Raw genomic sequence first — 21,018 nt, 5'->3', positions numbered from 1 at the left:
TCTTTTTGGTACAAAGGAAACAGAATCTTATAGGGCGATTTTGTATTTCCTTCCTCAAGAGAAAAAATTCCACCATTTAACTAAATATTCTGTCAAGATTTTAGGATTGTTAATATTTAACACACTATTCAAGAGCACATTCTAAAAAATATAACAGAAAATATCCTAGATTGATTTTTCACTTATATGCAATGGCAAGAACTCAATAAATCTCTCTTTAGATTCTCGGCATTTATCTTTGACTCAAAGCTTTCAAGTCAAACTTCAAGTCTTCTTTAAAAGGTAAAAAAGCATGCTACGGATTTATTTTAAATAGGTTTGAGGAGCATTTGTTAGTCACTAGTTAATCAATATTAAAATCTGTACAACTTTCACTTACATTTGATTCTTTGCAGCTTGCCTCTGAGCTTTTCTTTCTTTCCTTTTCTGATCTGGTGGCTTAGCAAAAACAATTTCAATATTTTCTCCCTCCAAGTCTTTGCCATTCATTTCTTCCATAGCCTTAAAAAAATCAGGTACTCATGAACACAAGAGACCTTTCACAACTGTGATTCATTTAAAGTTAAAAAGAAAACTCATTTATCATTAATTTCAGGAGGATGAAACAAAACAGGATTCTTTGTTTTAAAAATCAAGCTCTTCAATGAATATTTTTGACTTAGTTTAGTGATGCAATCTCCCAAGGCCAAAAAACGTTAGCTTGAGTAGATTACACGACCTCTTGAGTTCCCTTCAATTTTCTAAAATCTTCTGATTTTAGGGTAACTAAAATTCATTAGCCGTTAATTAGATACCTATGATTATTCCCCCAGTTATTTACCTTGACAGCACCATCTCGTTCATCAAAATGAATGAAAGCATAATCTTTTAATTTCTTCACTCGTTCCAGTTTCCCAAACTGACTAAATGCCTTTTCTAAAATCTCTTCTGTTACAGTATTAGCCAGATTGCGTACAAACAGCACTTTTACCTGAAATTTAAGAAACAGAAACTTCTATATATTTCCAAACAATTTCCAAGATGCCACCACCCCAACCCTGCAAACTTAACTTTAGTCATAATCCATTAGAAATATAAACTAGACTAAATTTTCAACTCATTTGGGCAAACTCGAAGGAGTTACTGAATTTAATAGGCAAAATTCTAAACAGACATCTCAAAGATGCACAGATGGTGACTAAGCATAAGAAGAGATGCTCAGTATCACATATCACATGTCATTAGGGAATTGCAAATTAAAACAGTGAGATATTATCACTACAAACTATTAGAACGACCGACCAAAACACAAAACACTAACACCATCGAATGCTGTTGAGAATGTTGAACAACATGTTCACTGCATTAGAATGCAAAATTATACAATTTTGGCAGCTTCTTACAAAACTAAACTTACTTTTGTATCATATGATCCACTAATCACACTCCTTGGTACTTACTCAAAAGAGGTGAAAACATGTCCACACAAAACCCTGCATATGGATGCTTAGTACCCCTTAATTCAAAATTGCCAAAACTTGGAAGCAACAAAGCTGTCCTTCAGTAGGTGATTGGATAAATTGCAGTTCATTCAGACAATAGAATATTACTTAGTACTAAACAAGAAATGGGCCACCAAGCCATGAAGACAGATAAAAGAAGTAAAAGAAGGTATCTTAAACGGTTACATACTATATGATTCCAACTGTGTATGTGACATTTGGAAAAGGACAAAGCTATAGAGATAGTAAAAAGAGCAATATTTGCCAGGAATGAAGGAGAAGAGATAAAAAGGCAATCATGGAGAATTCTTAAGGCAATAAAAATATTCCGTATGATACTATGATGATGGATATAAGACATACATTTGTCAAATCTATAGGATGTAGAACACCAAAAGTGAATCCTAATGGGAAGACTGAATTATAAAACTTTTAATTTAGATCACTGATTACAACAACGTACCACTCTAGCAAGGATACTGATAGTGGGGGAGGTTGTGCAGGTATGGTGGCAGGTGTGTGTGGGAAACCACTGTACTTGCTGCTCAGAAAACAAAACACGCTATGCACGGTATTTTCTGAAGTGAAGTGAGAGTCGCTCAGTCGTGTTCGGCTCTTTGTGACCCCATGGAATTCTCCAGGCCAGAATATTGGAGTGGGTAGCCTTTTCCTTCTCCAGATCTTCCCAACCGAGGGACTGAACCAGGGTCTCCTGCATTGCAGGCAGATTCTTTACCAGATGAGTCACAAGGCAAGTCCTAGAACTCTCCACTAGTTATTATTTTACAATCAAAATGGAGGTGGTTATTTCCTAATAGTGTGAATACTGCTGCTGCTGCAGCTGCCAAGTCACTTCAGTCGTGTCCAACCCTGTGCGACCCCATAGATGGCAGCCCACCAGTCTCCCCCATCCCTGGGATTCTCCAGGCAAGAATACTGGAGTGGGTTGCCATTTCCTTCTCCAATGCATGAGAGTGAAATGTAGAAGTGAAGTCACTCAGTTATGTCCGACTCTTTGCGACCCCATGGACTGTAGCCTACCAGGTTCCTCCATCCATGGGATTTTCCAGGCCAGAGTACTAGAGTGGGTTGTCATTTCCTTCTCCAAATGTGAATACTATGCCATCCTAAAAAGCAGCTGAACTTAACAAAGCAAGTCAAAACTAACTGAAACCCTTCATAGAGAAGAATATTGAAAGCACTGTTAAGATAAATTCTTCCAATCCTGAAAGATCCTCAAGATCCAACTACAAGCTTAAAAAAATTATCACTTCTTCCTAAAATACCTGAAGTAGCATCTGAATTTCTTAATCTAGAGGGTTAACTAATGAAAGCTTAACAAGCCAAAGAAAAAAAGAATGAATCCTATCTCTGTCCTCAAGAACATTTACTATTTAATATTCACAGCTCTGATACCTCACACTCCTTTCCTTATTTAAGTGAACTCACTCTATTTACTGGCCTATCACCGTTAAAGAGGATTCTTAAAAAGACAAAGGGTGGAGTAACTTAACTGTGAACTGCATTGGTAAAGTGGTAAAGTGTTGACTCAAGAGATATTTGTTCTCATAGATGTCTCAACTGACTGCTGAAGCAGGATACCTAATAATAGCTAAACCTTGTAACTGCAGCAGCTATGCTGAGGCCAGTACAGTTCACTATTTTTAGGAGTAGGACTTTTAACATAAAAACCATGTAATCAAATGGCGCCATTCTCAAAAACTTATAGAAATTGCTTTTTGAATCCACACAAAAATCAAAGTCAGTCATCACCACATGAAGTAGGCTAACTACTTCATGAGAGTTATGATGCTACAGAACTATGGCTGAGGGTCCATGAATAATTTCTATATTCACCCTCCACGCACTTATTATTTATGTCTGGTGTGTGGCCTTTAACACAGAATACTTCTCTCACTTTCAAAGCAGTTTTAAAAAAAAAACAACACAAAGTTTTCCTCCACTCTCTAAAGCCTGCTGCTCCCACCAACACCACACACAAAAAATTTTAACCCAACTGTCATTACCTTTGCCATAACCTCAGGATCAGGATCTTCTATAGGATCAGCCCATTCAACAGTTCCAACATTTCCCCAGACCTTGACTTTACCACTCATTAACCTACGTCTTGCCTGGGCAGCTGTTTTGTGATCTTCATATTCAAGGAAACAAAAGCCTCTGTTTTTTTTCTTGTCGTCTGGTTGGTGGTATAAAATGACATCTGTAAGACCCTCTGAAAGGAAGCAACCATTCCAGGGAAATTAGATAAAATAAGAATAAGCAGACCAAAATATTTTTTTCTAGTATTATACTTAAATATCAAAATGAAAATTAATCTCTTATCTTTACAGGAGATAATACACTGAAAATATTGGCCCAGATATATTAAAATATATATTTTAATATATATATTAAAAAATGCTCAAAAATACGGTCCAGCTCAAAAATACTGGTCCAGATAATTTACCTAATCCACACTTTGCCAAGTATTCCTAATGCAAAAATCTCCATTAAAGAAAAAAAGTACCCTTTTTACTTAGATCTGAGGACTATTCTGCTTCCATTAATTAGACAACAAAGAGGCATGAAATCTTTACAAAGCTGTTTTAGGAAAACCAGAAGTATAAAATGTTTCATCCTATCCAAGGAAAACCTAATTTTTTAATGGCACTCTTCTGGCCTCAGATATCAGTATGTTTATGTCAAATGAAACAGACTATCTTAGTACTGTATAAGAATTTCAAATGATCCTGGAAACTGGTAACAGGCTGATAATTTGCTAAATATATTCTAGGCAGATAAAATTGTTTTCTTATCAAAGCCTGTCACTTGGAAATTTAAATTCAAAGACAACGTAGACTCTCTGCTTATAGCAAGAGTACTCACTATTCCTATAATTTGGAAATTCAAGTGATTACCTACCAAATATTTTTACTAAGAATGTCAACCAGCACCCTCAACATGCATAAAAACACACAAAGAAATACAATCTTCCAAAACGGGAAGCACAACAATGATTGTGCAGATTATCCCAGATGTATTCCTTACTAACTACCTAACATTCAGCAAGTTACTTCCCAAAACCTTCTGATTCCATGTCTGAAATATGCAGATACCTTTCTTATATGGCTATAGAAAGAATACAATGAGTCAATAAATGTAGTGTTTAAAAACAGTGCTTGGCACATAGAAGTATGCAATTACCTTAAGTATTACAACTTGCACCCCCTTCCAAATAAATCCAACTTACCTGTTACTTTGCTAAATTCTTCAAGAATCTGTTCCTTGGTTTTACTCTTAGGAATAGAGCCCACAAAAAGCCTGTTGTTGGCAACCGAGATGCAGACACCAATGTGTTTTCCAGAACGAATTTCGTGATTATTATACTGAAAGGGGGAAAAGTGCACCACGTTTTAAAAATATTTAAAATATCCTATGATAGGTGCTTATTACATACAAATCCCATACACAAAAGCAAGATCTTTGTCTAATAATTTAACACTTAAGTTTATCAAGTATTTCTGTCCTTTAAAAAATTATAATCTGAGACATAGGAAGACTCTAACAACAAAACACACTGATCACATTTTTTAACTAAACCAAAAACTGTCAAGTCCTTGAAATTTAGCAAATCTGATAAGAATCAAATCTGTAAGCAGCTTAAATTCCAAATTACTGATTACACAATACCTTGTTTTCTACTTAAATGCATCCTGCTGACTATTTCCATGTAAGGAAAATGGATTCAAATTGCCAACAAGCTTTCTGCCTTTCTGTTAATCAGCACTTCAATCTTATTTTTCCATCTCCCCTAACCACTCATAAAAAGTTAGAATAATGATTCTTCAGCTTCAAATCCTTAAGTCTAAAAGGAGACCCTCACTGTTCTGAATCCGGCTCTACATTCCCCCCGCCATTTCATTTTCATCAAGCCTATGATAAATTGGAGAAAAACAAGTAGATTATGGTATAAGTATAGAAACAACTATAAAACTATAGTAAAATGTAAACAATCTTCAAGTAACCCTAAATCATAAAAGGCAACAAAACCATAGAGGCAAAACCCAAAAAGCTCCTATCCCTGTTATTCTGATTCTTCTGCAACAGGTACATAAGGTATGAGTGAAGGAAACACAGCTAAGTCAGTAAATTGATTCCTCACTGTCCCTTTCTCCATTATCTCCAGGTATTTAAAATTAAACATGAAGTTCAAACATCTTTCCCTCCAGTTTACAACAGTTTTATACTTTTTACCCCCACTTACTCAGTTCACACTTGGCCAAGTCTCTGGTCATCATTTTGAACTGTGGTATTGAAGACTCTTGAGAGTCCCTTGGACTGCAAGATCAAAGCAGTCAATGCTAAAGGAAATCAGTCCTGAAAATTTATTGGAAGGACTGATGTTGAAGCTGAAACCCCAATACTCTGGCCACCTCATGCAAAGAGCTGACTCATTAGAAAGACCCCGATGCTGGGAAAGAGTGAAGGCAGGAAGAGAAGGGGACGACAGAGGATGAGATGGTTGGATGGCATCACCGACTCAATGGACATGAGTTTGAGTAGGCTCCGGCAGTTGATGACGGACAGAGAAGCCTGCCATACTGCAGTCCGTGGGGTCGCAGAGAGTGGGCGACTGAACTGACTGACTGGTCACCATGATCCCAAGATTACCTCTATTCTTTACAGTTACGCCAGAGACACTCTTTTTTTTTTTAAATCACGATTTTGCCTATTGGGGAAAAAATATCCCTCAACGACTCCCCATCAGCAAAACAAAGTTCAAATAGCTGGACATCAGTAAGTCCATCCTAAAATGCCTCCCATTTCTTCCCTTTCTCCACCCTATTGTAATCTTGGCTAATGATGTCAGTTCTAACACTGCTTCTGAATATAATGCTTTCCCTGAAACTTCACCATCAAAATCTCTTCTGCATACCTGTAGATTTGAGCTCAACCAAATACTCTGCAATCCCTAAATCCTATCAGGATCAATAAAAACACCCTTCTATGTTAACACAGATCAGTAGTTCTCAATAGGTGTGATTTTGCCCAGGGAGGGAGGAGGCACATTTGACAATATCTAGACAGGCTGCAGTCCGTGGGGTCGCTAAGGGTCGGACAAGACTGAGCGACTTCACTTTCACTTTTCACACATTGGAGAAGGAAATGGCAACCCACTCTGGTGTTCTTGCCTGGAGAATCCCAGGGACGGGGGACCCTGGTGGGCTTCTGTTTATGGGGTCACACAGAGTCGGACACAACTGAAGTGATGCAGCAGCAGCAGACAGATTTTGGTCAACTAGACCTAGTGGCTTAGCGGTGAAGAATCCACTGCCAATGCAGGAGAGGCAGGTTGCATACCCTGGAGAAGAAATGGCAACCCACTCCAGTCTTCTTGCCTGGGAAATCCCATGGACAGAGAAGCCGGGTGGGCTACAGTCCACGGGATCACAGAAGAGTTGGACACAACTTATCAACTATAAACAATAAGCAGATTTTGGTCAACTAGAGGTGGGACTTGCTGTTAGTATTTAGTGGGTAAGTAGAGGTCAGAGATGTTACCAAACATCCTATAATTCACAAAATAGCCCAGCATAATACCTATCTAGTCTAAAATAGTGCTGACATTAAGAAATACTGCCCTGGACTTTGTTTTCTCATACTATTTGTATTTAGACCAAACACCTCTTAAAAGTAGAAATATGCAGTTATCTGCAGGTAGTAACCTATGGTTGAATCCACCATTGCAAGGGATTATGGACAATGAGACTACAACATCCCACCACACAAGTAAGTTAATCTAAGAACACAATAAACTATTTAAGACATGTACATTCCCTAGATTTTTACACATAAGCATCAAATAGCCAGCCTTATCAACAAATCAATGACTTTCAATTTGGTCATTTAATCTGTAATTCCAGAAGTTGACAAAAAAAAAAAAAACAACACCACACACTAAAATCAGGGGGAGGGGAATGGAATGGAATAAAAAGTTTTAAAAGGAAGACAGAAAGAGGAGTCACTTTGAAGATGACAGAATTTGGTATCACTTTCCCTTTTTTGTATTTTTGTTCTCCAAATATTCTAAGACCAGGGGCTATATACTTAATAATACTGCTTCAAAATGCCGTTTTTTGCCATTTTTTTCTATATAAGAAGTTTCTTCCCTTCTAACCTATCCTCACTAGCCCTGCTCTGGTTAATCAAGGTAGGGTAGGTAGAAGGTATTTAAAATGACAGCAGTCTGAACAACAGTCAGACCTGGTGGGTTCCCAGGTAACATCAGAGGTAAAGAACCTGCCTGACAGTGCAGGAGATGTAAAAGACACAGGTTTGATCCATGGGTGGGGAAGATCCCCCAGAGAAGGAAATGGAAACCCACTCCAGTATTCTTGCCTGGAGAATTCCATGAACAGAGGAGCCTGGTGGGCTACAGTCCATGGGGTTGCAAAGAGCCAGACACGACTGAAGCAACTTAGCATTCATTCATTCAATCTCAACAATAAGAAGCTACGAATACTTAGCAGGATTTATAAAGAAAACTATAACTCTTCTTCCACATTTTTTTAATTTAAAAAACTGAAACATTTTAAACTGACCCATAGAGAGTAAACTGGCTCTCCAGTGAAGTCATTAAAGGAAAAAAGATCCTCTGGGCATATTGTCCAAATGAAGCAAAAGTTATCTAGAAATGAACATTTTCAAAGCAATGTCCTCATGCACTTTCACATGTATATTTGAGTTAACTTTTCTTACTCTAGCATTTTTAAGGCCAATCTATCATCTTAAAGTCAAAATTAAACTTTACATCCTAGCAGGTGAGTAACAGTGACTTAGATGGTAGAAAGGCATTACAAAACAACTGTTCTGATGCTTACTAGAGATTCTAATTTAATGCTGATAAACCCTTACTCTAAAGGGTTAAGTAATCATGAATATATGATGGTATCAAGATAAACAAAAAAAGGTGATCTTTTCCAAACTCTAGGAAAGTTGGCACTGAAATTAAGTTTTAGAAATCTAGCTTTCAGATCCAGTAGCACAGTGAGGTAATCAAATAAAACAAAGGTGAACCAATAGTTTCAGTATTTCAGAACACCAAGATGAGTTGTACAGCTTGGAACATTCCCATCACCCAGGCTCAAAAACACCAAGTCACTCTTTCCTTGCCTCACAGCCAATCAGTCAACAAATCCCCAGAAACTCAGCAACCTCAGATTTGGAATCTGATCCAGAAGTAGTTGCTCAGTCCTAACTCTCCTTATAGCAGCGAAACGGCTGCCTCCCAAGCTTGTCCACTTAAGTCTTCTTTACATTGAGTCAAACCTACTTCCCTAAAAGTTCTCCAATAAATCTATTTCCTCCTCCAAATGAGGCACTTAACATACCTACACACAATGCTTACGACTCAGTCCTCTTTGCTTGGCTAATCATTCCTTCTCTGAGATTGGAAAGTGCCTCCAAGAGTGTCACAAAATAGTGACACTCATAACACAACAATACAAAAGCAGGCTAAGACTGAGGAGTCTAGAATAAGCTGGAGACTATTCTAACACTTCTAAACACTGGGTTCTATAACATGCAGTCCAAGATTATATCGGCTTATTTGGCAATCATACCACACTGCTGACACACTATAGTTTACTTGTGAGTAAGTTGTGTATAGGACTTGACTTTCAACCCCACTCAGTTCCACCCTTCTGATATAAACTACTGTCCCAGGCTATGAAAATCTTTTCAGATCCTTATTTTGTCATCTCCCATGGCATTTACCACCACATGTAGATTCAAGTCACCAAACATTTCAACCAGTCCAACTATACCCTCATTCAAATCACTGATAAGGAAAAAAGAAATACCATCTATAACGTATTTACATTATGCAACCTACACTAATGCTCAAAACTTCAACAGCACCATGCAACTCAGTCCAGTAGTCAATGACTACTGCCTTTAAGCATTCACTTACACAAGTTTCATCTTTCTTCCCACAAAACACTGCTTCAACTCATCTATTTCCTTCACTTCCCTCCCTGCTCAAACCTCTTTAGGACAAAGCCTTCTCTAACAACCCCAACTCAAAACAGTCTATCCCTTCATCCTTCCTTTACCCTGTGACCCACCAGCTTCCACTTTAATTAATCGTAGTTAGCCTCTCATGTTCCAGAAACCCCAAAGTCAAGAACTGGATCAAACTACTTGTATGCTCATAGTGAAAGTTTTCATGTTATTCACAGTAAACATTTGCTAATTGCTACTTAAAATACTTTGTGGACCTCTCGTCAGCTGCATTCATCGAAGTGGTTGTACACTGGTGTATACCAGTGAATAAACAATCACTGGCTATTAAAGTCACAACTCTTAACGTGTAAATAGAGGTCAGTATTCGAGTCTTCACAAGAAAAGTGTTTTCAGTAAGACACTTCCACTGTATTGGACCATAATGGGCACTTGCAGAGCCAGTTGCCCTGGGCTCCAATTCCAGAAGCACAAATACAAACACATACACACTTGCCTGTGTTCCTCTTGGACTTTGTGACGACACCAAATGCTACACAGGAGAAAAGTGTCACCCTCCCCATGAATCTATGTTAATCCCTAGGGCTGATGGTAGCAGAGAATAACTGCACATGAAAGCTAGAAAATCTTTCAATAAGACAGCACGGGTCAGCCGGTCAGGTTATTTATCCAGTACCTATTCTATAGTGGCACTGTTCTGAATGTCAGGGACGCAGAAAAAGAGAAAATTCTTTGAAGGGAAGAGAGATGCAAATAATCTTACAAAGTCAAGAAATAATTTTAAGTACATCTAAGCATTCTTTTTTTTAATCATGTTCAGTATACTGTCATGGGGCAACTGGGTAGTAAGTCTTTCTTAGAAAGGCCCTCTAAGAAAATCTGACTGATAAGAAGGCAGCAGCTGGGCCAACTGGGAGAAGTGGTGGAAAGCACAGAAGGCAACCTTGAGTTGGAAATAGTCATAGTTTTTGAGGAGGACAAAAAAGGCAAAGTATAGATGGAACGGTAATAAAAAGTAGTAGGAGGAGAGAGGTTAAGCAGAAACTTGATCAGATAGAGCCGTGTTTAGAAGCCATTATTCTCAGGATGGGAATGCTGCAATCTAACCTACATGGCTAAATTTAAGACTGTAAAGGGGCAACGGAAAGCAATGAGACTAGCTAGGACTTCAAATGGTACCTTAGACTAGGTTGGTAGCAGGAAGACGGTACAAACTGGTTAGATGCCAGAAATAAATTTGGCAGCAGAGAAGACTCACACTCAACACCTTTTAAGACCACCTAAACCACTACACAAAGAATCAAGCTCACTGGAAACATAATATATACTGCTGGTTTAAACTGTTATGTCCAGTTAACAGTAAGAACACGCTAAATAAACTAAACCTGCATGGCCTTGGGCAATCCACCCAATCTATTTATTCACTGCAGAAAGAAGCTATTTCACCAACCTTGAAGAATGGGTTGCAGTGGTATTTAAAAGTAATAATGTGGAACAGAGCACAGCTCCTGTGCCTTAAAAAGCACACATGTGGTAGCTAGTATACACCTTTTCACAAATTTAGATCTTGCTTCTGCGGCTAGACTACCATCATTTAGAGATACATTTTCTTATTCCCCAAATATAAGGCAAATGTTAGCTGAAAACAGGGTGACTAAGAAGTTTGCAGTTGCTTCTAACTTCATGCCTCTTCAGCTGTTAACATCAACCCATTTCTATAAGTAATTCAGATGCAAATTTAAAATCTACAGTTTTTATTGGAGGTCATTGTTGAATTATATCAAAAAATAAGACCGAATATATAAACTATCTCAATCTAAGGTATTTCTCAAGATACTCAAAGTATAGGAAAGCAAAAAGTGATGCTGCTTCAATCTTGTCTGATCTATAAATAATCTAAAAAAAGGCATTTTCTCAACATTTGATTATGTACAACTAGAACAGTTCTACTATTTTATATAAAAACTTCTTTGATAAAGCTGGAATTCAAGTAGACTTGTGATATGACACAAGTAGAAACAGTCTTCAAAATATGCTTCCTTAAAAAATACATTTGGGGTGTTACTCATATCCAGGAATCAAAACAAGGGAGCATAAAACATCCAAATCAACTTCAGTTTTTTATTTCTCTAGAATGTTTCATTTCCTCGAGAGCCTAGTCCTTTCTTTTACTGTTGTACTAAGGCAAGTCTCCCAATTCTATCACCATAATCCTAGCTATGGTAAAACATCTCTTCAGAAAAAAAACAATACATCCAATTCATCCCAGTACTATCTTTAAAAAGATACTAAAGTGCAGAGCCTCCTATTGATTAGACAGCAAAAAGTAACTAATCCCGCAGATAAGGACTCAAATCCAAACCCAGAAAAAAAATGTAAAAACATTTGTTTACGACAAGAGCTGTTCCGAGACCAATCAAAATAGCTGTTTGGCTATCTGGGAATTTCTGCGTTACAATCAAAAACTTAATTAAGACTACTCTTAAGCCTACAGCAATGCAATTTTGGACTACATTATGTTAAGCCAAGGCAACTGCCCAAACTGAAACATATTTCATGTGTATTTATTGGCACTCAAAATTGCCATGTTAGGACTGGATTATGTATCTTCTTCTAATTATGTTTCTTTACTATAAAGATTCTGAACATCACCTAGAAATATTCCAGTGAGGACCTACCATAATTGGTGTATTTTGGCAGCAAAAATTTAGTCAAGTGTTGGTTTAATAATTCCTATTAAAAATATTAATAAATACACATATCATTACTTGTAACACTAAGTAATCACACCACTAAACAAAACCACGCTTTATGTAATACCTAGTAAATAAACTGGGTCTGACATTAAATTCTACACGAGCTTTATGTAGTAAGATAAGATAGCTCATTGCCTTCTCCATCACTCTACAGTTCCACATTAAAACTTGCTGCTGCTTTATTACTATCTGGCAAAACGTTCTTTCAGATTCATCTGGATGACTTCTACAGTTTATCTTTTCAGAACACTAAAAAAGTCCCCAATTTTACTTGAACTGTTTAAACTAAAATCTTGACAGTTCACAGGTTACCACTGAATGGAACGCTAGAAAGCTATATACTCTCCCTTCTGAAACAGCATTCTTGGAAAGAAGGGAAAAATCAGCCTTGATTTAAACAGAAATACCCAAAATCCTGAATTCTTTATTCTTCCCAAGTAGCATATTTTTCTAATGTTAACCTTACAATATTCAATCACACAAAAGTTCCTCCCCAGCTGCACTTTTTGATATATTTCTTGGATTGAAATTAACTTATGACATCTTCAACTACAAGGTGTAGGAACCACAGAATTTAATAAAACTAATTTGAAGGAGTTATATAAGCCATAACTTGAAATATTCTTTAAATTGGGAAAATAACTAGGTCCTCACCTGACATCTGCTATTTTTAAACCAGATACTGCCATTCACCATAAAATCCCTTATTTCATTAACTAGAAAGTTATCATCACAATGTCTTCGTGAAACATTTCTAAAAAGGGATAGCCAGATATGACCCAACAGGAGCCCTATCTACTACAGTTAATTTCTTACACCTTTTAACTTTTCTAAAATTAAAAAAAATCACTAAGCCAAATGTTTCAAAGAAACAGTATCTGTAACTCCACCACACTACCTTATAGATCCCAAGTCAGTTCAACTATACCCGCAAAAGATACTGCTATAACATGTACATAGAAAATGTGAAAGACAGTGCCTAATCAGCACTTCAAAAGCATTCAGTTAACACAATAAGAAAAGGCCTGGCTTTAATTAAAAATAGCAAATGTGAAAACTGAAAGAAAAAAAACTCACCAGTTTAACAGCCTCCTGAGCTGCTTCTTTTGTACAAAAAGTGACAAACGCATAACCTCTATTGAGACCTGTCAGTGGATCCATCATTAAACGAAGATCCCATATAGGTCCAGCTTTTTCAAACAATGGAACAAGTTCATCCTCAAACAGATCTCTTGGGATCTTCCCCACAAATATCTGTAAATTAAACATGCAGTAAAAACCATGGAGAATTTCTATAAGAAACCAGACACGTGTACATTTACTACAAAGGGTACAAGTTTTTAGTTTCTTTACCTCAGTGCCAACAGAAGGCTGCTGACCTGAATAAACGGAATCTGGAGGCGGTCCCCCATACTTCCTCTGTCCAGTGGTCACATCGAGTGTGTAGCCTGTTCTTTCCAAGAGTGCCTTAAAAAAGTTCAAATGTCATTAATATATTTCATTCATAAGACCACACCCGTGCAGCAAGCAGTTATGAAAAAATCAATTTTGTTCAAATCTTTCCATTTATCTTGGCAATATTCCCTACCAACAGATTTTTGTTGTCTGTTTTAGAACTCTTTTGATGTGTGCTTATAATTCATAATATGCCCTAATTTATAATGAAAGTTTCAGGATCCTGGAAAATCAAATTATTTTCTAGTCTCCAATTACTGAGTAGTGCTTAGTGAACAACACAAAATACTGATTCATCAACAGCTCTCAAGGCAAGGTATATCTATTCTGCCCATCTAAAAAATGACTGCATAATTAAGCTGAAATTCACTCCTGAAGGAGGAGGTGGATAACTTATCTCTACCAAAATTACCCAACAAATTTCCCAGTAACCCACACTCCGAGGTACCTACTGCCATTCTGGGAGTTTCACCAACCTTTACAAATTACACTCCTACAACTAAATCCAGAAACTTAAGAGGAGATGCAGGAAAAGAACCTCTTATTCATTTGACATTCAAGTACCATGCTTCACAGGACAGCATGGATCACTCAGAAAAAGAGAGCCAAAATGATTTTTGGAAACTTTATGAAACTGCAACACGATATAACCTCTACACATTATCTCCCTAAAAGTGAATTGTTAAAATTTATACAACTTATATTTAACTCAGATCATAAAAAGATTCTTTTTAGCTCTTATTATAAGCAAGAGTAGAAAATAGTCATCCACTGTTAGCCCAAGGAAAAAGTAAGATTATTCCTTTTCAACCATCTCACCCACAATGCACAAAACAAGTTTTCTAAATAAAAAGAATCTAATAACAAGCTGATAAACTTTGAAATAAACTAATACCAGGCACATGATAAAACTTATCAAAATGCTGTTAAGTGATGGGGGGAGGAGCACTCTAGTCCTTAAAAGAAAAAGACTGCACAGATTTTATCTCTACCAACTCTTTGTGACCCCATGGACATAGCCTATAAAGCTCCTTCGTCCATGGAATTTTCCAAGCAAGAGTACTGGAGTGGGTTGCCATTTCCTACTCCAGGGGATCTTCCCGACCCAGGGATCAAACCCAGGTCTCCCAAATTGCAGGCACACACTTTACCTTCTTAGCCACCAGGGAAGCCCTTATTTCTACCCAAAGAATATTAAATAGTTATGGAAAGATACTGTAATTGATAAAAACTCTATTCCTAAACTCTCTTAACAAAAAAGTCCACAAAGTGGTATATGTTTTAAGTAGTCTTTTTCTACTATACTCAAATATATTTCCTTAACAAAGCAATATTGGGTTAATAACAAAAATAAACTCAAATCTCTTACCATCACATAACTAAACCATTAAATGGCTCATCTTCCCTTTTTCCCATATGCAATCCCTGTGCTTCTTTCACTTTAATCTTTATATGACCCAAATAATACCTGTTTTATGTCAATCCCTAAAAACAAAAAGGAAACACTTATTCCCTCTGAAAAATAGTCTATAAAAATGTCTGATTTCTTGCCACAATTTAAGTCACACTAAAGCTTTAAGCCACTCCCTTCCAAAGACACAAATGAATGTTTCACAAACTAAATTTCCAACTTTTTATAAAATTTTAATAACTTTCAGTGTAGATTTACTTACAACTGATCTAATTACAATGAGTAACAACTATATATTCCATTTCTTTGGAAAAACTAGATTTATAGTTCAGATACAATTCACTCATTTGAAAGCCTCAATTTTATACACTATTAACTCCACACTTCCCGCTTCCTATACCATTAAAACACAACTGACACCCATACCCTTCCTAATAACTTATTTTCTTAAACTAGAATCCTTGGTTCAAGAGCAGGGGCACACTATTTTAAGAATACTACATTATAACTAGTATGATCATCATATTTTCTATGAACCAAACAATCAACACAAGTAAAAAACACAAAGATCAAAACCTAGTTGACTTTACTACTTTGTGACTTGGGTGAGGGCAAAGGAAACTTCTACTCTCAACCTCAGTTGCTTCATTTACATGTCTAAAGTAATTAATTTTATCATTAAAAGCTGCTTTTAGAAGTGAACAAATTAGCCTTAAAAACCCACACTAACAAATGAGGAAGAAGGCAGTGTTAAAATACTAAACTCATTTAATTTAGGGGCTTGAGAATCCTAAGAAAAGCAGTCAACTGCTAAATGTACACTCTCTATCAGTGTGGGGTGAGCTGATCCCCTCCCCTTCTGGTTCCACTGTCAGTTAATCTGGACCTGCAGGTTTCATATGAAAAATATGGTGACTATTTCTTTAAATCTTTTATTTAGAATACCCACAGCACAGATTCAGGAAAGAATACATGGGTAACAAGAAAAATTTCAAAGTTGTTTAGAAACACAAACTGTTAAGGCAGGACACTTCAAAAAATAGTAATGAGAAAACATTAACAAATTATCTCATGGTCATTAACTCTCAACATTACAACACACACACAAGGAATAATTTCACACCCAAGGAATATTTATCCAAGTTAGAAAATAGTCAAAACAAAAAACTCTAAAACTGAAAGGAGTAAAAGCGAAACTTTTTAAAGACGTACCTTAATTTTCGCTTCATCTGGTCCTTTGCTAGAATCTGCAACTTTGGTCCCCTGTTTTTCTCTCTGCCTGTAAGTCTTCATGACTCCACATAAAAAGGCACTTTTGTTCTGTAAAGGAATTTTCCAATTATTTTCAAGAGTAAGTCTTAAATATACCTAACTGAATAAAAGTCAAAACTTTTTTTTTAACACTGACACCAAATTAAGGTTACCTGAACATGAGAGAGATCACTGTCTTTAAACTGCTGAAGAACTGCCAATGCGCCGTCTTCATTGAATTCTTTTAAAGCTTCGATAGCTCTTTCATCTAAATCGCTATGTGCAACCAGCCCTGGAGAAGAAAAAACTTAATTAGTTGTCAACTTTTAATATTTTTAGAAAGTTTTTTTTTAAAGACCATGTTTGCCAATGCAGGTGCCAACTACAAATTCTTCCATTCCTCTTTATCTATATAATAAAAAACACATATACCTTAGCCATTATGAACTAAAGAAGGCCTCTCAACCTACTTAAAATAATGAATCAACTTTTTTATCTTATCCTAAGTCAGGCAGTTCTGAACACCGAATATTTCTAAGGTAAATACACAGGCTTACAAATTCTAAAATCAACCAACAAAGTACCGAGCTTGACACAGGAACCTCCACTCAATTTCAAATACCACTAAAAAAAAGCAACAGCCACACCGAGACAGACAGACTACAAGTCTACAATTACCAAGTTATTTAACCAGAATCCTACCATAAAAATACCCCCCAAAGTCACACAGCCTGCTCCCAAACATTCAGCAGCTGTTGCTACCATCATATACTTAACCATCTGGCCATCCAGCCTTTACCACCTAACCCTTTCTTCTTCCCTCCCTCTACACACCTTAACCTCTAGTTCACAAGAACCTACTAGCACAACAAGGCAAAACTCCAGGTCCCACACTTCTTGGAAACCACAAAAAGTTGCTATTTTAGTTCAAAGCCAGAAATCCAATAGAAAAATTTCATACTGTAATTTTGCAAGTGTTAGTTCTTACCTGCAACGTAAATTTCATCTAGTTTTTCAGCAACTTTCTGTGGTAAACCAGCATCAAGCAATGTCTGAAAATTTTCTGAATGGATAACTGCAGAAGTAGTATCCATGGGCTCTTCAGTACCATTTCCATTAACATGTTCTGTAGCCATGTTTCCAGAGATCTGTTCAAACGCAATAAGCAAAATTAAACTAGGATCTTCAAAAAGGGTAGGACAATATGAGAGCCCCAATCTTGACTTTCTCTACCAATTTCTACACCAGAAAGCCTATACATCCCTTTAAACAGGCCTTACTTTAAAGTCACTGTCGCCTGACAAGCCAGATTTGGAGCGCAGGGCACCGAAAGACGGATCCACTACGTTTTTCCTTAGCACCACCCCTGACTCACCTGCTAACACTCCCTAGGAAAAACCACATTACAAATGGAGCCCAAACAGCACGAGGACGAGCCAGCGTGCCACATGCCACTGTGCCCGTACAGGGAATGAGGTGTGTGTGGAGCAAGCAAAGCTGGGCTTTTCCCTCTCAAAGGTAAACCCCCAAAGTGCGCGCTTTTCCCGCCTGCCGCTTAAAGATCAGTAACAACAGCCAGCGAAGAACAAAGCGCTCACACAAGCTACCTTCCCACCACCCCGCTTCTCCACCCTTCACCCCCGCACCCCAAAGCCCGCCCCCGACTCCGCACCCAGAGCGGCAGCCTCACCGCCGCGGCCACCGGGAACCCATTAGAAACACGTGCTCCGCGCCTTCAAATGTCCTACAACTTCCTTCAACGGCAACCCACCGAGTCCCAGGCCAAGACGACCGTCACCAGCTCCCGACAGCAACCCAAAGCCGCGGCCGGAGCCCCCAGCCAGCAGCAGCAGCAGCAGCAGCACAACCTCGCCCCTCGACACCGAGGCCGCGGCGGCGCCAGGCCACAGGCTCTCCCCGCCCCGCAGCGCCGCCGTCTCGGCCGTGACACATGGCTCTCTCTCTGCCCCGGGCGCCGGCGACCCCCGGCCGCCCGCCCGCCCCGCCGAGACGTGCGCCGAGGCGCACGGTACGAGCCCCCGCCCCGGGCCGGTCCCGGCAGCGACTGCGGGGCGGGGGCCGCCGGTGCCCCCCGCGGGCCGGGGCCGGCGAGCCGGCGGCGTGAGGGCGTTCCGCGAACTGCCCCACGCCCGCCGGACCCCAAGCACCACCCAAGCCCCGCCGCGCGGCTGCGGGACGGGGCCGGCTCCTCTCCGCCCACTCCCGCGCCGCGGCGGCGGCCACGACAGCACCAACTCCGCCGCCGCTCGCGGTCCGCGCGGGCCACGGGGCCGCCTCCTCCCCGGAGCGCCGCAGACAAAGCCCGAACAGCGGCAGCACATGGAGGGGAGGAGGAAGTGACGGCGCGGGCCGCGGCCTACTCCCGAGCAGCCCCAGTCAACGTGCTCCCCTCTCCCTTGGAATCCATTTTCCAGAAAAGCCGGTTTCTCCCCGCACCGCCCTCCCCCCAGCTCACTCCACAATGTCACGGAGCTCCGTTCCCAGACCCGGGCCCCAGCGGTCGTTACCTCCCCGTTGGGCTGCGGCGGAGGAATCCTGTCCGAGGAGATCCGGCTGCGGGCAACGCGTGCTCGCCGCTCCCTGTGTCCGGCGCGAGTGGAGCTGTTGTAAAATGGCGGCCGAAGCTCACGCCGCTGGCAGCAAACCCGATCCAGTTCCACTCGCCTCCGAGCGCGCTCCCGGTGCGCGCGCGCGCCGCCGCGTGACCCCCCCTTCCCTCCCCTCCCTAGCGCGCCCGCTTCTCTCACTCACTCGCTCAGCCCCTGCCCTCCTCCAGCTCCTCCTTCTCCTTCTGCCACCGCCACCACCAGCCTCCGTCAGCCCTCTTCCCTCGGCCCTCCTTCTTCCCCTCCCTGCTTCTCTCTCCCACCGCTCGCACTGTCGTCCGCGGCCGCTCAGGCACAAGTGGCCGCCCTTCCCCTCCTGGCTGCACGCTGGCTCACTCGCTCCCTCCCTCGCTCGCTCTCTCGGCCCGGTCCCCCCAGTCCCTTGCCGAGTCGGCTCCTCTCTTTCTCTCTCCCGCGCTGACGTGACGACGTAGCCTACGCCTCGGGACGCGCGCCCGCGGGTTCCGCCCCCATGCCCCGCCACCCTCGCGCCTCAGCACACGGGAGGGCGCGAGACCCCGCCCTTCCGCTCCGGCGGCGGCGGCGGAGGGGCCGAGAGTGAATGAAAGGCCCGCCCCTTCCCCTCCCGACACTCCTCCTCCCGCTCCCCTCCGGGCGGGGCGGGGCGGGCCGGGCCGGCTCAGCGTGTCCCACTCGTTCTCCTTTGTCAGGAGACGGGCATCTCCCCACCCCGCCCCGCCCCGCCCCCACCGCGGCACCACGCGCACGCCGCCCCCACCGAGCTCCCGCTCGCCCCACCCCCCGTTCAGTCCCGGGCCAGCCGGGAGCGGGGCGGGGGGCGCGGAGCGCGACCGCAGCTGCCCTGCGCGTACCCACCCGTCCGTGCGCGCCCGGCCCGCACCCTCGGCGCCGCGGCCACGGAGCCGTTCCAGGCGGTGTACACGCCGCCGCCGCCCCGCGCTCTCCGCGCTCGGGAGGCTGCAGGCGCACGTGTCCCCCGGGGCGGGGCGAGGCAGACAATGGAGCGGCGGGGGAGGGGAGCGGCGCGGAGACCCGCGGACCTGTGGTCCACCTGGCTGGAGGGACCCGAGTGCGGGAGGCGCTCCGGGATGACCGGGTCTCCCTTGCTGGACAATGGGAACTCCGGGGCCCCAGCCCGCGTGGCTTCCCTTCCACGGGAACCTCGGGCGGAGGGAGGGGCGCCCGGGGCTGGGACGAGGAAACCCCGGCAGCTTTTGAAGGGGGACCGGCTGTCTCCAGTGGAGCGAGGAGCTGCTCCCGCCTCGGGATGATACGAAAGCCAGATTTGGAAGCGAAACCGCTGGGTGGTGAAGAGTTGTGCAATACTCCTTTTCAGTCCCTGGCCTTTTAAGCAGTTACGGACTTCCTCCCAGCACAGTTTGAGCAACTTGATGCAGCACAAAGCTGCGTGGTTTGGGCAACTGTGAGGCACGTATCTGTGTTTCTTTTCAAAAAACTGAAGTGACATTGGTTCTGTAACCGTGTACTAGGTACAAAAAAGACAAAACAAAGACATTTGAATTTCAGACGCGATGTGGATATTAATTTTACTTAATGCAGCTTAATGAAAAATGGGAAGTGTCCTTTTAATTAAAAAGCAAGCTTATTTTTAAGAGCTTACTGGTTCCCTAAACAATCTATCCTATGACGACAAATCAGTAGTGCAAGAAAAAGTTAGGTGACTGCTCTTCAAAGTGCTTAAACACATCATGTCATATTATTCTCATTGGTGCCTGGATGACAATATAAAATGTTTTAAATAATTTGACAAGACCTGCCACACTGTTTAGCAAAGATCTGAGCTCTTCATTACCTAAAATTTCTTACTGTCATACCTGGTCCTACTATTGTATTCAGCTAATTCAGCAATAAGGGTTTTAGTTCATAATTCGAAGGTTGTAGGTAATGTTATAAATGAAAACAAATAACCAAGATGTTTAATTCAAAAATACAATCAAAACTGAGCAATACTATACATTAAAGAATGAAAATAATCGCTCTAACCATCCAACACTTTCTTTTAGACTTTTCTG

General features: G+C 41.1%; 1 protein-coding gene across 5 annotated transcripts in view; it reads right to left on the bottom strand.

The window, feature by feature from the left end:
• The window catches only part of SYNCRIP (synaptotagmin binding cytoplasmic RNA interacting protein), a 26,829-nt gene extending 6,905 nt beyond the window's left edge, over positions 1-19,924 (bottom strand). For 2 of the 5 annotated variants that reach the window (XM_055433035.2, XM_055433036.2), the window contains exons 1-10: positions 18,905-19,064; positions 17,365-17,524; positions 16,550-16,668; positions 16,338-16,445; positions 13,613-13,726; positions 13,337-13,513; positions 4,732-4,867; positions 3,509-3,714; positions 821-970; positions 380-501 (exon numbers count right to left, since the gene is read on the bottom strand). In XM_055433035.2, coding sequence (XP_055289010.1) covers positions 380-501; positions 821-970; positions 3,509-3,714; positions 4,732-4,867; positions 13,337-13,513; positions 13,613-13,726; positions 16,338-16,445; positions 16,550-16,668; positions 17,365-17,512 — 1,280 coding nt within the window. In that variant the 5' untranslated portion in view covers positions 17,513-17,524; positions 18,905-19,064. Of the gene's footprint in view, positions 1-379; positions 502-820; positions 971-3,508; positions 3,715-4,731; positions 4,868-13,336; positions 13,514-13,612; positions 13,727-16,337; positions 16,446-16,549; positions 16,669-17,364; positions 17,525-18,904; positions 19,423-19,840 lie in introns of those variants that run through there. The other 3 variants (XM_055433037.2, XM_055433039.2, XM_055433038.2) reach the window with 3 other exon arrangements.
• Positions 19,925-21,018: the final 1,094 nt, after the last annotated feature.

This window comes from Moschus berezovskii, chromosome 10 (genome assembly GCF_049115385.1).
Source record: "Moschus berezovskii isolate FMDL1 chromosome 10, NW_MosBer_1.0, whole genome shotgun sequence".
In the NCBI taxonomy this organism is placed as follows: Eukaryota; Metazoa; Chordata; class Mammalia; order Artiodactyla; family Moschidae; genus Moschus; species Moschus berezovskii.
The sequence above is the reverse complement of the archived record's forward strand: the minus strand, read 5'-3'. Positions and strand labels throughout refer to the sequence as shown.